We start from the raw sequence: 16,696 nt of genomic DNA, 5'->3' as shown, positions 1-16,696 counted from the left end.
AGAATTCAACTGTAATTATTACAAATACTGGGAAAACCCGAAATAAATTTGGCAACTCATACAGATCTATTAAAAGTTGGCAACATATACCTCAAGAACTGTCAATATACAAATGTAAACAAAAACCAAACAATTTTCAACATAAAAAAATATAAACAAAATTTTATTATTTTTCATTATTAATAATTAAAATGGAAGTAGATGATGATATGTTAGATATACTTTCAATGGTTACCATGCTCAAGGAGGCACGTGATTGTCTCAATGAAATGGCCGGTCGACGTTACTGGGTAAAACCAGAATATCAAGATCGTGATACAAAAGGATTTTTTGCTGTACACTTTAATCGAATCTATAAGAGGAATACAGCACATTTTAAGCAGATTACCGGCATGAGCCAGGAAACGTTTGATATACTTTTCCGTTTTCTAGAAGAGGCTTTAACAAAAAACTCAAATCGTCCATCAATAACTCCAAAGTGTCGTCTGTTTCTGACATTAACGTAAGTGATGTTACATTTCCAAAAATAACAGTGGAATACGACTTGTAATTATAAAAATCTTAATTATTCCTTAAGGTACTTGTCTCAAGGTGGTAACCGGCAAATGCTTAGTGAAAAATTTAAAATGGGTTTGACCACTGTTAAGCGTATTATAACCGATACTTGTGATATTATATGGAAAACATTGCACTCTGTTTATGTCTGTCCTCCAATGGGTTACGAATCCTTACGTATGGCTGATGAATTTTGGGAGGCATGGAATTTGCCACATTGTGTTGGAGTTGTCGATGCAAAACTTTTAAGTATAACAGCCAGACCAAACCATACTGCTATTAGCAAAAAATTAAAAAGTAAACAATCTCTTGTTCTGCTAGCAGTCTGTGACGCCAATCACGTTTTCACTAACATAGACATTGGTGTTTATAACAAAGATACTGATGCTACAACTTGGAATTTAGAGTTCTTTAAGGAGTTAATAAGTGGAAAATTAAACTTACCCAATAAGGAACTGCTACCAAATTCTGATATAAATTTTCCTTATTATATGATAGGGCACTCATCATTTCCCCTTAAAACATATCTAATGAGACCTTATGCAGGTAAGTTAATGGATATATATTTAAACAAAATTAATATTTTCATTAATTTTCAATGGTAAAAAGGCAATCAACTAACACCGGACAGTGTAATTTTTAATCAACATTTGGCAAAAGCCCAGAGTGTTGCCGAAAATGCCTTTGGCGTTTTAACCGCTCATTGGAAGATATTGCAGTCCCCTCTGCACATGAGTCCGAAGACCGCCGAACTAATTGTTAAGGCTACAGTTTTGTTGCATAATTTTCTTAGGAATCACGATGAAACATATTGTCCTCCCGGTTATGTTGATGCCTTTGAAGGTGAAGATATAATAGAGGGTGTATGGCGTCAACAAGTTAAAAAGCCTTTACAAAGTATTGGTCGCATAGGATCGAATAATGCCAAACAAAAGGCTTTCGATACTAGGGATAATCTCAAATACTATTTAAATGCTATTGAACAGATAATAGATAATAATTCAAATGTTATAATAAAGGATGAAATAAATTGACTAAATTTTTTCTTTTGATATCCTTCATCTTCGAAATAATCATATGTATTTATATTTTTTATATGTGCTAACTTATTCTAAAGGATTTACATGTACCATATTCAGAATACTTATTTTTAAATTATCCTGCTCTTCTTCCGGAAGTTTTAATAAGTAACTATCCAATACTTTTAAAAAATCTTCATTACGACTCTTCTTATACGTTTGTTTCTTAGTTTCGATTAAATCCGTAACCGCCGAACATAGTTTTTCAAAACGTTCATGAGCATTTTCTTGCATTTTTTGACGCTTCTTTGGTGGGGTATCCGGTCTAGGAGGCGGTGTCTCAACACGGCCCACCTGCTGTAACATTGGTAATATCTCCTCCACATCACATTCATTTTCATAACTTTCATTCGGATCGGGTCGTCTAATCTCTAGCTGAAATGCTCCCGATTTGGAGTCTTTAACTATTTCGGAAAAAATGAATTCACCCGGATCTTGAGCATCAGCCTCAGCGGTTTGATCCAAATAAGAGAGTCGTCTAAAATACAAAAAAAAACCCTGTAAATAGCTTGCATATTTACAAGTTGCTTGCAAAATTGTCTTTACCTTTTTGGTTTAACATGTTCTTCAATAAATGCCAACTGTTTCATATAACGCCAACTTGGTCTGCCCACTGAATCCGGATCTTTGGCTTTGGCTAATTCACGCACATAACGGTCACGCAAAGAACGCCAACGCGCCATACATTGTTTTACTGTGCAAAGTAGTTAACGCATATTTAACATCTATATACATACATACATACATGTACAAACATATACCTACCACCCACTCCTACTACTTGAGAAACTGATTTCCAAGCTTTTTCTCTTGCCAGTTTATTACGATACATCAACGATTGTTTGTCAAATATAAAAGGCCTTTTACGTATGGCCTCTATCAATCTTTCTTCCATGATATTGTTTGGTTTATTTTAATTTAAATTCGTTTCCTTTTTTTTTGTAGTATATTTCTTTAGTACCCATAAAATACTTTATTTGCGTAAAAGAATTTAGCGTCGTAGAAAACTTGTATGTGAAAGATTTTGTTCCAATCAATACGTTGGCAACGCTTACTTTATTTTAGCTGTCAACGCGTACTTTGACGCTTGAAATAAGAAAAACAAACTTAAAATATAGCCACCTTGTTTACTTTTTTTGACAAACATTACATTGATGGCTATTTTAACAATTGGGCAACATTGCTATTAAGCCGTTAAGTGAGAGGGGCTATATAGTACATATTAGCAAGAATATTTACAACAAGTTTAGAGAAATATTAAAACAACGTATTTATTTGTTTGTTATTTTACATTTAAATAATTTATTTATAGACTTCACTTTTCTTTTGTATGTATACATATTTAAATTACACAAAAAGTTTCATATTTTGTTATTTAAAATAATAAATCTTGATAAAATATATCCATACGTTTTATATATAAATTAAATCCTTTTTTATTCCTTTTATTCGTTTAAGTTTGTTTTTTTTTTGTGTAGCTCAATGCTTATTCTTAACAAATTTATAAATTCAAATTACAAATCTCAATCATAAATTATGCTAAATTTCTTTTTTTATTTATAATTAGTTTTCATTTTTAATCATTTTATTTTATTCTATACTTTTCATATACGATTTCAACATTTTAGACTATAGGACTAATAATGAGATATATATGTAATTTATAACCACATTTAGTAGATTTAGGGGGGGATGGTGTGTAGTAGTTTAGAGGAGGTGAAGAAGAACAAATATGTGTTTGAAAATTTATTTTCTTTTTTAATGTGTTTTGAAAAAACATTTGCCGTGTTTAAGATAATTTTTTAGTTTAGTTTTTTTTTACAATTTTATGTTTAATAATAATTCTTTAAAACTGCTTAATATGCAAATTTATATTATTTTGTTATTTGCATTGGTTTTAGGATTTGTATTAGTTTTATTTTTATAAAAAATATATTTATATCTTATTTTGTTTCAAATTGTTAAATAGAAAAAAAATATATTGCACTTTTTATAGATAAAAGCAATTAAAATAAATATTTTTAAAAATATATAGACATAAATGTCAAGAAATTTTATGACAAGACATAAATGTCTATAGAAATTTGTGTCAAGATATAAATTTCTATAGATATTTGTATGCAGATTAAAGCCTTGCACAAGACAACGACAATTTTTTTTTAGCAAATTTTTACATTATTGTAGACTTTGAAACATAAATTTCTATAGAAATTTGTATCAAGATATAAATATCTATAGAAATTTGTGCCAAGACATAAATATCTATAGAAATTTGTGACAAGACATATGATCTGTTTCCAAACATACATTTTGTTACAAATTTTATTTCAATACTTGAATGTTAAAACAAATTTTTCTTTTAGAAATTTGTATTAAGACATACATATGTTTTTCTATAGAAATTTTTGTCAAGATATAAATTCTGTATAAATTCATCTTAAGACATGAATTTTCAAAACTTTTATGTTTAGAAATCAATTAATAAATAAATGTGTATCAAGACATAAGTTTCAATAAAAATTTTTGAAAAAACAATAAATTAAATTTTTTTGAAAAATATATGTCAAGACATAAAAACCTATATCATAATTGAAATTTTTCATAAAACATAAACTTTTATAGACATTTTTATCACGTCTTTAAATTTTCTATAGAAATTTTTGTCAAGATCTTAATTCTTATAGAGATTTATTATGTTGAAACGATATTTTATGTCAAGACATAAATTTCTATAGAAATTAGTGTTAAGACATTAATTTATAGAAAAAATCAATAACATTGTTTATCAAGACATCGAATTTATGTCAATATATTAAATTCTGTTAAATGTTGTGTGTAAATGTGTTTTTGTCAAGATTTTAATTCATATAGAGAGAGTTATTGTGTTAAAAAAATATTTGATGTCAAGACATACATTTTTATAGAAATTTGTATTATGATATTAATTTTAATAATGAAAATAAAAATGTTTGTCAAAATATACATTTTGCAAAAGTTTATCTTAAGACATTAATATTTTATGTCAAGATATAAAATTCTATAGAAATAGGTTTTAAAATATGAATTTATATAGAAATTAGTGTTAAGACATTAATTTATATAAAAATTCAATAAAATTGTTTGTCAAGACATCGATTTCATGTCTATATATGAATTTCTGAGATAGAGTTTTATTATGTTAAAACAATATTTCATGTCAAGACATAAATTTGTATTATGATATTAATTGAGAATAATAATGTTTGTCAAAATAAACATTTTGCAAAAGTTTATCTTAAGACATCAATATTTTATGTCAAGACATAAAATTCTATAGAAATATGTTATAAAACATGAATTTATATAAAAATTAGTGTTAAGACATTAATTTATATAAAAATTCAATAAAATTGTTTGTCAAGACATCGAATTTATGTCAATATATGAATTGCTAAGATAGAGATTTTTATTTTAAAACACTATTAAATGTCAAGACATAAATTTCTAGAATTTTATTATATTGAAACAATATTTGATTTCGAAACAAACATTTCTATAGAAATTTTAATAATGTGAATAAAAATGTTTGTCAAAATATACCTTTTGCAAAAGTTTATCTTAAGACATAAATATTTAATGTCAAGACATAAAATTCTTTAGAAATATGTTTTAAAATATGAATTTATATAGAAAATAAGTATTCAGACATTAATTTATATAAAAATGTAATAAAATTGTTTGTCAAGACATCGATTTTCTCAATATCTGAATTTCTGTTAAAAGTTGTGTCAAGACAAAAAAATTGTCTTAAAACATAAATTGATTTTGATATTTATGTCTTAACAAAAATTTTTAAAATATTGTGTCTTAACATATCTTTATGAGATTTATGTCTATACAAATTTATTACTTTGATCATTCTGATGATTTAAAATAATTTTTTTTTTAGAAATTTATGTCTTAACACAAATTTCTATAGAATTTATGTCTTAACATAAATTGTCTTAAAACATAAATTACTTTAAAAATTTCTTTTAATTTCAGGAATTTCATTATAAAATTAAAAAAATTACTTAATAAACTTATAATAAATCTTAAATAAAATTTATATTATTTTAATTTTTAATATTTATTTAAATATTTTGTTTAGACAAACAAAAAATTTGAATGTAATTTTTAATTTTTATTAATTTAAATGGAATATGCTTTTTAATTTTTTGTTTTAAATAAAAAAAAAAAGAAAAAACTCAAAAGAGTGTTTATTTAATAAATAAATTCTATATTAAAATTCATTACAAAAAAATATTTTTGACTTTCTTTATCTAACATTAACTGGTTTTTATTTTAAAATGTTTTAAGCCAAGTTGTTTAGTTTGGTTTTGTTACATAAAAATTATGTATTATTTATTTAATATAAAAATTACAACAAAATAATAATTGTAATGTTAAAAAGTAATAATTATTTTGATCTAAAACAGAACATTGAAATTATGTTAAAGAAAACTATTTTAAAATTAACACTAAAGCTAATAACTTCGGCTAGAATTGTATTAAATTATTATTTTAAAATTAAATTATTTACTCTTCATACAAAATTAAATAGCAAAAAATAATAATAAAATAAACAAAAAAAAAAAAACGCTCTGCATTCATACAAATAATAAAACTCTTTGTAGTCGATTATTCTAAAGAACGAACGAGATATAGGATTAAAAAGGACGAGAGAGTTAGGTATGTTTGTTAATTTAGTTCATATTCTTGTTGTTCACGAAAAATCTCTTAATTTAACATATCACCAAGTGATTCTTTAAGTGATTGAAAGATTTGCAATTGTTGTTCGGGTTTAAGGTTGTAAATCTGAAATTGAAATAGAAATAATTGATTAATATAAAAAAATTTAATTATATTTATATAAACAAATAACATTATATTAAAATCTCTGTTTATTTTTGTGTTTTAATATAATATTTTTCTTCTTAACACAAATTTTTATAGAATTTATGTCTTAACACAAATTTCTATAGTATTTAAGTCTTAATACAGTGTTAACAACATACAAAATAAAAATTGATTTTGATATTTATGTCTTAACAAAAATTTTAAAAATATTGTGTCTTAACTTATCTTTATGAGATTTATGTCTATACAAATTTATTACTTTGATCATTCTGATGTTTTAAAATCATTTTTTAGAAATTTATGTCTTAACACAAATTTCTATAGAATTTATGTCTTAACAGAAATTTCTATAAAATTTATGTCTTAACACAAATTTCTATAGAATTAAAATATCTACAGTACAGTGTTAAAAACATATAAAATAAAAATTATTTTGACATTTATGTCTTAACAAAATTTTCAAAAAAAAAAATGTGTTTTAACACAAAATTCTTTAGAGATTTATTACTTTGATCATTCTGATGTTTTAAAATAATTTATTTTTAGAAATTTTTGTCTTAACACAAAATTCTATAGAATTTATGTCTTAACACAAATTTTTATAGAATTTATGTCTTAACACATATTTCTATAGAATTTATATTTTGATTAAAATATCTACAGTACAGTGTTAAAAACATATAAAATAAAAATTATTTTGACATTTATGTCTTAACAAAAATTTCAAAAAAAAATTTTGTGTCTTAACACATCTTTATGAGATTTATGTCTCTACAAATATATGTCTCTACAAAAACATTGCTGATGTTTTTAAAACATTTTTTTAGAAATTTATGTCATGGCAAATATATGTTTTAACAGAAATTTCTCCTTAAACTTATGTCTTAATAATAATTTAACAAAAATCTCTATTAATTTATATCTTAACCTAAACTTCTTTGGAAATTTCTATAGAAATTGATGTCTTAATAATTTTTTTTTTTTGCAAATTAAATACAAACTTTTTTGAAAATATATGTCTTAACATGTTTATCTGCAGAAATGTAGTCTTAATTTTAATTTCTATGTATAAAGATAATTTATAATTTTTCATGCGTCTTAACACAAAATTCTTTAGGGATTTTTGTTTATACAAATTTATTAGTTTTATCATTCTGATGTTTTTAAAACAATTTTTTTAGAAATTTATGTCATGACAAATATTTTTAAAGAAATAAATGTTTTAACACAAAAAATTCTACTTAAACTTTTGTCTTAACAATAACTTAACAAAAATGTCTAGTAATTTATATCTTAACCCAAACTTCATTAGAAATTTCTATAGAAATTGATGTCCTAATACAAATTACTTCGCAAATTATACATAAACTTTTTTGAAAATGTATGTCTTAACACAATTATCTGCAGAAATGTAGTCTTAACTTAAATTTCTTTAGAAATTTTTATCTCAACATAATTTTTTGGAAATTTACATCTCAACACAAATTGCTATGAAAATGTACATATTGTCTAAAGATAATTTATAATTTTTATGGCCTAACACAAATTTTTGTTGAAATTTAAGACTTGTCTAAACATAATTTATAATTTTTATAGATTTTTATGTCTTAACACAAATTTTGTGTTGAAATTTAATGTCTGTCTTTAAGAAATGTCTGGCATAAAACAAATGTTTATAAAAATGTATGTCCTAACAGAATTATCCTTAGAAATTTATGTCTTAACATAAATTACTATAATAGAGGTTTATGTCTAAACAAATATATCTTTAGATGTTTATGTCTTAATATATTTTTTAAGAATTGTTCGTCTTAATACTATTTTCTTTTGGAATTAATATCGTAACATAAATTTCTTTAGAAATTTATATCTTGACAGAAATCTCTATAGGAAAATATACATATATAAGAGTATATGCACAATTGGGACGAACAACGAATTTTTCGAAACGAATTTTCGTCGTATGTAACGAACTATGCGATAGATTTATTTCTATTTCTTACGCAAACGAACGACGAATTAATTGGGGAAAATTGTTTTAAGACCAATTCTGGAAGCCTGAATTTTCTGAAATTTGGCGGTTGTGAGTACAGCTAATGGCAATACAATATTATGTTCGAATATTTGAAAATTCGAAAAACATTTTATGCTCTTAAAATAATCTCTGGATCATAAAAACTTAAAAATAAAATTTTCGAAAATTCGAACATAAGTTCGAAAATATTTTAAAGCCATTAAAAACAGTTCTGTGGGCCCGAATTGTTTGAAATTTGGCAGTCAGAAATACACTTGATGACACTACAATGTTGGAATATTTTAAATTAAGTTCGAAGCTGTTAAAATAATCTCAAAATTGGAGATATTCACAAAAATAAAATTTTAGTTTTTTTTTCGACGCCAATTTCTGATTTCGAAATAATGTTCGAATACATTTTGAAAGCTGTTAAAATTATCTAAAAATCGTGTAGATTCACAAAAATATAATTTTTGTTCCTTTTTCTTACTTTTTCCAATTTCGAACAAAAAAATCTTGAAACGAATTCGCAGTACGAATAATTTGATTGTGTTCCATTCGACGCAACAAATTGTTGTCGACTAATTCGTCGTGCTATACGAAATTCGTCGTAACACAAATTACTTTAGAATTTTATATTTCACTATATTCATTCGAAATTTAAGTCTTAACTTAAATTTCTATAAAAATTTATGTCATAACAAAAATTTCTTTTCATATTTATGTCTTGACAAAAATATATAATTTGTAAGATTTTTTTCTTACAAAAATTCTATGGAAATTTATGTATTAATAAAAATGTTTTTGAAAATTTATGTCTTAACAAAAATTGTAAATAAAAGAAATGTCTTAACAAAAATTTCTGCAAAAAATCGATTTTCTATAAAAATTGCGCTTTTTATGAAATTTTCATTTTTTTCTATGAAAATTTTCATTTTTTTATGAAAATTTTCATTTTTTCTATGAAAATTTCCATTTTCTATAAACATTTATGTTTTTAATGAAAATTCGCATTTTTTATGAAAATTTGCATTTCCTATGAAAATTTGCATTTTCTATGAAAATTTCCATTTTTAATGAAAATTTTCATTTTCTATGAAAATTTATGTTTTTTATGAAAATTTCCATTTTCCATAAAAACTTCCATTTTCTATAAAAACTTCCATTTTCTATGAAAACTTCTATTTCTATGAAAATTTCATATTTCTATGAAAACTTTCACTTTCTATAATAATTTCCATTTTTTATAAAATTTCCTCTTTCTATGAACATTTCCATTTTCTATGAAAAATTCCACTTTCTATGAAAGTTTCCATTTTCTAAGAAAATTTTTACGATTTATGGAAATTTAAGGAAATTTTATAAAAATTGGAAGTTTTCATAGAAAATGGAAGCTTTCATAGAAAATGGAAGCTTTTATAGAAAATGAAGTTTTTCTATGAAAACTTCCATTTTCTATGAAAAATTCCAATTTTTATAAAATTTCCTTTTTTTATGAAAATTTTCCATTTCTATGAAAATTTCCATTTTCTATGAAAATTTCTATTTTTATAAAAATTTCCAGTTTTAAGAATATATAAATTTTCTAAGAAAATTTATGTCTGTCTTACCTGTGTTAATAATTTGGAAGGAGATGGAGTTCTTATGAAACTAGAAATATAAACATTAACAAATGTGGCCATTAAAAATTGACAATCGAAACGATCCATAATACCGCCATGTCCAGGAATCATATCACCAAAGTCCTAAACGAAAACACAAGAAATAAATAATATATACAAAACTGTAAACCGTCAAAATATTTTCAAATAAAATTACCTTAATTTTAAATGCTCTCTTAAAACCAGAAGCAAAGAAACCACCAAATGGACCAATTATGGAACTAAACAAACTTAAAGCGATTGAATGCCAAATAAATGGTATTACCTTAATACTTTTGCCAATACCAAACTAAAAAGAAAAAAGAGAAAAACAACAATTAATTAAATTTATTGTACAAAAAAATATAAGAAAAAACACTTACCACACTTAAACTATAATCCTGTGCGGTAAATAAATAGCCAGGTTCACAGCTCATAGACATGCTACCCAATTCCTCTGAGTAGACAATGGGACAAATGAAATATTGATAATGACACAATATATATGAAAATATGATGCCAAACAAAACGGTAGCAAAACCACCACCAATAAAACCTTCCCAAGTCTTCTTTGGACTCAACTTAATCAGTGGTGTCTTGCCAAAGAAGAAACCAAACATATAGGCCATGACATCATTGCAAACAATCATTGAGACGGGTACAATGAACCATATTAAACCTGTTAAATATTAAATAATTGTTATTTTTTTAGATATTTTATATAGAATTTTATTGTAGCTAATAAATAGTTTATAAAAAAAGAAGAAAACACAACAACAACTCACCTTCAAAAATGTTCTGAATTATTAAATAACTTTGTGTTACAACAATCAACAGTGATACATGAGTCCAGGCGAAAAGACTAAATTGTTTCATATAGTATTTCTTAACCAAGGACAAAACAAACCATACGAAACCAATACAATACAAAGCGAATGAAAGGAAACGATGATAGGTAACCATAAACTTTAAATATCCCTATAAATAAGGCACAACATTAAAAAAAATGAAATCATTAAGAAAACAAAAAAAAAAACCTTAACTTACCACACGATTTATGGCCACACCAAAGTAATCAACCAAATTTTCACCATAGAAAAAGTAATTCGATGTTAAGAGAAAATACCAGGATAAACTACGGAACCAGGGTAATCCATGTATACGATAGACCTGATAACCGATTGAGATAATTTCTTGGAAACATTTCACCTGCACTAGCAATGTCTGTAAGTGAAAATTATACATAAATAAAAACGATCAGAGAATATATATTTTATTTTAAGGTTTCTTATAGTCTTACCGTAATCATTAATGCTAACGGGCCGCCATAGATAATTAAACAAAATCCACATATCATAATCCATGTGAAAATACCACGTATTACCCAATTTTTCCATCTAATTATAGACACAAACAGAAATAAGCAATACGACCAAAAGTAATCATTATAATATTTTGTATTTATTTTATTTAAGTAATATTGTATGTATTTTATTAATTCAATACACACAAAATGCTCTCAACAATAAAAATAGCATTCATTTTATAGTTTTTAATGGTTTTTGCTATTTGTTTTTATTATTTTATTATTTACAAATAAAATGATAAAAACCACCTGTAAGATTTTTAAGGCATTTCGTATTATTGTTGTTGTTGTTAATTACCTATCTGGTAAATCCTTTAGAGCTGAATCCAATATTTCTGGTGTTTTATCTGTACCCTGTGGTAAATTTTTGGCCAATTCTTCAACAAATTTCTCTTCAGGTAATTTTTCTTCTTCTGAATCAACCTGTTAGTAAATAAAAAATAATAAAAAATTGTTTTCTTATTTTTTGTTATATAATTCTTAGTTCTAGTTCAGTTCCAGTTCAGTTCTAGTTCAGTTCTAATTCAATTCTAGTTTAGTTCTATTTCAGTTCTAGTTTAGTTCTAGTTTAGTTCTAGTTCAGTTCTAGTTCAGTTCTAGTTCAGTTCTAATTCAGTTCTAGTTTAGTTCTAGTTCAGTTCTAGTTCAGTTCTAGTTCAGTTCTAGTTCAGTTCTAGTTCAGTTCTAGTTCAGTTCTAGTTCAGTTCTAGTTCAGTTCTAGTTCAGTTCTAGTTCAGTTCTAGTTCAGTTCTAGTTCAGTTCTAGTTCAGTTCTAGTACAGTTCTAGATCAGTTCTAGTTCAGTTCTAGTTTAGTTCTAGTTCACTTCTAGTTCAGTTCTAGTTAGAAATGGTGCAAACTAAATCCGTCTTTATTACTACTTCATTTGCCTAAATTGCAAATAATCTTAAATTAACTACAAAAATATTATTTTAATATGTGTATTTATTTAATTGGCTGGTCATAAGGGGCAAAATAACAAAAAGAAAAAACGTGGTATTCTGCCATGACAAATAATCACTTTTAAATCTCTTTAGTATTTGGAAACAAAATTATCATCACATAAATGAAGAAAGCTATGTCTAGGTAGAAATTGCAATAAAAAAACTAAATATAAATATAAATGCCAAAAAACGATAAGAACTATTAAAATAAAAATAAAAACTAAAGACAATATTAACTTAAATAGTATGTATGTATATAGTTTAGAGATTAGTACAAATCCAAATATAAAAGATTAAAATGTTTGAAGAGGACATAGGCATAAATAAAATACTAAAACAATATTTAACAAAAATAAATAAGTACTATTTCTTATTAAAAATAAAAGAATATTAAACTTCTAGTAATTGTAAATAATAACAATGACGACAAAAAAAACCCAGTGGTGCCGGTATAGGTGCAAGCAACAAGCCTCTTATCTAGCAACAAATCATAAAATATTTTATATGGTCAGTTATTATTGATTTGTATTCTTCATTCTTTGTCCCCACCAATAATGGCAAATTCTCAATGATATTGTTTTGCCTATGTACTGTATATACTATTGAAACCTTTTACTATTAAATAGGAAACTGTTTTAGGATGCATTGAGTATATGATTTAATTATTTCTTATTTAAAACAAAACATAATGTTGTGAAAAACATTAAGCGTGTTGTTGACAATGATAAAAAGTCAATTCGTAATAGAAATTCAAGGGTATGTTGACATAAACACTGAAGAAGACAGGCCCGAGTTTCAACAATAAGTATTTACATTTTTATGTTTGTACATACATATGTTTAATGACAATGTCATGGATATAGAATTATTATAGATATGGTTACGAGTTTAGCGGTTTTATATTAGTATATTGACCATTTGGGGACTTTTTTCTTTTTTCTGCTTTCTACCTACAATTACTCTTCACTAATTAGATTTATGTTTTTATATCTTTTATTATTGTTCTATTGTCTCACAGTGTATCGACGTTTTTGAAAATTGGATTAAAGAGTTTGTTTTTTTATTGAAGAGATAAAAAATGGAATATACATGCATGTATGTATGTACATATGTAGGGAGAGTGGCGAAACCCTATTTAAAATTTTTATATTTATGTAGTTGTGAGGAAATTGTAATAGTTAAGTTCTTGGTCTGTTTCAGTTCAGTTACAACTCCTCAGCAGTTTGACGGGACAGTTCCGAACTGTCCACTTAACCTACCACTTGTGGTGGCCCCTAGCCACCTGACTTCCCAGGTGACCAACCATTTTAACATGGGCTTGTCCTACGATGATGTCAATCGTCACTATACACCCTACAAAGAGACAGTCAAGAGACGGTCAAAAATAGTCAAAGGATGGTAATCTCCAAATGGGTTCTTGGAAGTCAGTCACATTACTAGCTATTTAACTGGCGCTATTTTTCTTGCTTTAAAACTAGGACATGGACGTATTCTAGGATAGTAACGATTTACTTTTATTCTTGATGAATGGCCCAAAATATATGCGAATTGGAGCCAACAGGTGATAAGATATTAATGGAAATAAAGGTTTCAAGTGACTAATCCCTAGAATACTATAGGACATCAATGTGATGATTGACCCAGAGAAATATAAATTTGAGTCAGCCAGGTGGTGGCTTATTAGGAGAAAGTAACAATCATTTTCTCCAAAATGTGGGAAAAGTAACTACTTTCCGAAGTTCAATAAAACGAAAAGAACTTTTAAGAGTCTAATCTGTAGATTACTTGGAGACAGTAAAGAGACATTTGCCTCCACTCTCGCTTACAAAGAGGACACTAAAGTGACGACTTTCTGCATTCTCGATTACAAAGGGTGCATTTGTGACGAATGACTCAAAACATACGAATTACAATCATCCAGGTGGTTAACTATTAGTGGAAATTACTGTCTTTTTCGTATACATTGACTCTTTGTCGAACTGCTGGACTCAGTTTTAGATCGTTTTATTGAACATTTATCTGAGGAAATAATAAATATGTATTCAGAATACTCCTGTAGGATATATTCTTAAATACTTTTTCAGAGCACTGTGTAGCAATTGTTTTTTCTCGATTTATTCTTTGTATATTTGTTTTTATATTTTACTGTTTCGTTGTTGTTTCTTTTTTCTCTCTCTCTCTCTGTCTGTATTGTTTACTTGCTGCCGTTGTCTATTTTTTACGCGTGACGTCGCTCTTCACAATTGGATTAAAATTTGTATACACAACAATCAGTGTTGCCAACTTAGTGCTTTTAGCACTATTTGCGGTGCTTTTTGGTGTGCCAAACGCGGAAAATTTTGCTCATGGTGCCTTTCTTCAAAAAGGCACTAAAGTGGTGCTTTCTAATTTTATGACAGTGCATTTAGTGCTTTTTATACCCAACATATACCCAAGATGAGTGGGGTATATTGATTTTGTCACTCCGTTTGTAACACATTGGTCGTATATATTTTGATCCTTATTAAATTCTAAGGCGATCTAACCATGTCCATTTGTCTGTTCATCTGTCCGTCCGTCTGTCTGTTGAAAGCACGATAGGGTTAGAACGTAATTTTTTTACACAATTGAATCTATCCCTCATATATAAAGCCTCCATGATTACTTCATCGTTGTACTCGCAATAAAAAGATTTTTATTATAATTCTTTATGCCAAATTTTATGACGATTGGTCTATAACTGACCAACAAAACAAAATCTATGTACAAAATGTACAAAAGCAAATATTCTTCAAAAACAAAAAAAACAAAATATTCAAAATACTTTAAAATAAGTTATGTTATTCACTATCAGTGAAATTAACAATTTTTCCAGAACTCAAAAAACTTAAAAATAATATATATAGATTTTGCAAAAAAAAAATATATATTTCATAAGTTTTGTAAAATTTTACAATTTGGGTGTGGGTACATCGGTTGGCCAGTTGGTAGTATGCCTGTCAGTTTGAATGTTTAATGACATTTTACTATTTTTAAAATTCTCATCTTATTTATCTAATATTCGTCAAACATTAGTTTTAGTTCTTACGTTACTAAAAATCTAACTCACACCGGTGAAAGACTTTAGTATGACGCATGTTTTGTTTTGCAGCCCAATGTTCTAAAAAACGAATTTTGGAGTCTTGTAGGAAATGAGCGAAATAATGTGCAATTTTTATTAAAATAAACAATATTTGACTGAAAAAACGTTAGTGCTTTTTTACCCATTTTCAGTTAGAAAATTACGCTTTTTTACCCCTTTTTAATTTTTTTGCGCGCGTTTTGCTTGACCAATGTTGGCAACACTGACAACAATATGGAAATAATATGCAATAAGCAATGAAAAAAAGACTCACATATTTACCTTTGACCACTAAAAAAAAGTTTTATCTATACATAGACATTTTTGTCTAATTAAAATATTTTTGCAAACGAAAGTTATGCAAATTCTTTTTTTATGGAAAAATAAAAACCTCATAGGGTTTCTTAAACATATGTATACATACTGCTAAAATAAATATAGAAGGTACTTACATGATCTGAGGATTCAGCAGCAGAGGAGTTGCGTTTTTCGGCATCGTTTGTTCCGGTAGTGTTACTGGCACCTGCCGACAAATTCTCTGCCTCATCTCCAGCCTCATCGGGTTTTCTGCGGCGTACTTCAGCCATATTATTATGTTAATTAGTTCAATTAACTTTTTTATATGTTAATATATAAATGCAAAACAAAAAAATATTTTATACACTTTTTTGTTTTTGTTATTTTCTCCTGTTCACTCTTAGCTAGTTGAATTGTTTATCGATACTAAAATACTTCCATGAAAAACAAAAATTGTTCCTCTGTTAAGAATTTGTGTACAACTTTTCTACTCGTTTAAGAAGTTTTCATCTTCTGCGCCGCCTCAGATTGGAAAAGGTGGTTGTTTTTTTCTTTCTTTTAATTAAATTGTTTAAGTTTTCTTATATAAATATTCACAACACTCATACTTTATATAGTTTTAATTAAATCTTTATATTATTTTCGTTACAATGTTGTTTTTATTCCTGCTTATTTTTTATTTTTCACAAATTGTTCCAATTTGACCAACTGTTTGCTCTAAAATAAATATAACACTTGACAAAGATCAGAGTTGACAAATTTTATCGACGACGTTTGAAACAAAATACGTTGGCGGCGTTTTAAAAACTGCTATAAGCCGGCTA

At 26.3% G+C, this 16,696-nt stretch overlaps 3 protein-coding genes across 6 annotated transcripts; 1 reads left to right on the top strand and 2 right to left on the bottom strand.

Moving 5' to 3' along the window:
* The first annotated feature begins 3 nt into the window (after window positions 1-3).
* On the top strand, window positions 4-1,693 carry LOC111676887 (protein ALP1-like). Of its 3 annotated transcripts, XM_046953315.1 has the most exons (5): window positions 4-114; window positions 202-502; window positions 578-804; window positions 880-1,101; window positions 1,165-1,693. In XM_046953315.1, the coding sequence occupies exons 2-5, from the start codon at window positions 210-212 to the stop codon at window positions 1,587-1,589; spliced, it is 1,167 nt and encodes a 388-aa protein (XP_046809271.1). In that variant the 5' UTR covers window positions 4-114; window positions 202-209; the 3' UTR covers window positions 1,590-1,693. The 3 variants fall into 3 exon arrangements, with proteins under 3 accessions (XP_046809271.1, XP_046809270.1, XP_023293659.2); XM_046953314.1 differs by having other exon boundaries at window positions 7-114; window positions 578-1,101; window positions 1,165-1,650; XM_023437891.2 differs by lacking the exon at window positions 4-114 and having other exon boundaries at window positions 124-502; window positions 578-1,101; window positions 1,165-1,650.
* On the bottom strand, window positions 1,587-2,670 carry LOC111676888. 2 transcript variants are annotated; one of them, XM_023437892.2, is made up of 3 exons: window positions 2,400-2,670; window positions 2,181-2,328; window positions 1,587-2,112 (listed from the first exon to the last, which is right to left on the bottom strand). In XM_023437892.2, exons 1-3 carry the CDS (start codon window positions 2,527-2,529, stop codon window positions 1,662-1,664), a joined length of 729 nt encoding a protein of 242 aa, XP_023293660.2. In that variant the 5' UTR covers window positions 2,530-2,670; the 3' UTR covers window positions 1,587-1,661. The 2 variants fall into 2 exon arrangements, with proteins under 2 accessions (XP_023293660.2, XP_046809272.1); XM_046953316.1 differs by having other exon boundaries at window positions 2,396-2,532.
* A 3,707-nt stretch (window positions 2,671-6,377) lies between these two features.
* On the bottom strand, window positions 6,378-16,647 carry LOC111676884 (phosphatidate cytidylyltransferase, photoreceptor-specific). Its single transcript, XM_023437888.2, has 9 exons — window positions 16,028-16,647; window positions 11,831-11,955; window positions 11,467-11,563; window positions 11,214-11,390; window positions 10,952-11,144; window positions 10,550-10,845; window positions 10,345-10,476; window positions 10,137-10,271; window positions 6,378-6,470 (listed from the first exon to the last, which is right to left on the bottom strand). The coding sequence occupies exons 1-9, from the start codon at window positions 16,160-16,162 to the stop codon at window positions 6,393-6,395; spliced, it is 1,368 nt and encodes a 455-aa protein (XP_023293656.1). The 5' UTR covers window positions 16,163-16,647; the 3' UTR covers window positions 6,378-6,392.
* Between the last annotated feature and the right edge of the window lie 49 nt (window positions 16,648-16,696).

The sequence above is a fragment of the Lucilia cuprina genome, chromosome 5, assembly GCF_022045245.1.
Source record: "Lucilia cuprina isolate Lc7/37 chromosome 5, ASM2204524v1, whole genome shotgun sequence".
NCBI lineage: Eukaryota > Metazoa > Arthropoda > Insecta > Diptera > Calliphoridae > Lucilia > Lucilia cuprina.
The sequence above is the reverse complement of the archived record's forward strand: the minus strand, read 5'-3'. Positions and strand labels throughout refer to the sequence as shown.

Bases quoted from the DNA above. Each gene is read 5' to 3' on its own strand.
- LOC111676887 (XM_023437891.2), top strand. From the start codon at position 192: ATGGAAGTAGATGATGATATGTTAGATATACTTTCAATGGTTACCATG. The intron at 503-577 runs GTAAGTGATGTT...TTATTCCTTAAG, and splicing joins CGTCTGTTTCTGACATTAAC to GTACTTGTCTCAAGGTGGTA. The intron at 1,102-1,164 runs GTAAGTTAATGG...AATGGTAAAAAG, and splicing joins TCTAATGAGACCTTATGCAG to GCAATCAACTAACACCGGAC.
- LOC111676888 (XM_023437892.2), bottom strand. From the start codon at position 2,529: ATGGAAGAAAGATTGATAGAGGCCATACGTAAAAGGCCTTTTATATTT. The intron at 2,329-2,399 runs GTAGGTATATGT...TACTTTGCACAG, and splicing joins TCAAGTAGTAGGAGTGGGTG to TAAAACAATGTATGGCGCGT. The intron at 2,113-2,180 runs GTAAAGACAATT...TTTGTATTTTAG, and splicing joins GAACATGTTAAACCAAAAAG to ACGACTCTCTTATTTGGATC.
- LOC111676884 (XM_023437888.2), bottom strand. From the start codon at position 16,162: ATGGCTGAAGTACGCCGCAGAAAACCCGATGAGGCTGGAGATGAGGCA. The intron at 11,956-16,027 runs GTAAGTACCTTC...ATTTACTAACAG, and splicing joins CTGCTGAATCCTCAGATCAT to GTTGATTCAGAAGAAGAAAA. The intron at 11,145-11,213 runs GTAAGTTAAGGT...CCTTATTTATAG, and splicing joins GTGTGGCCATAAATCGTGTG to GGATATTTAAAGTTTATGGT.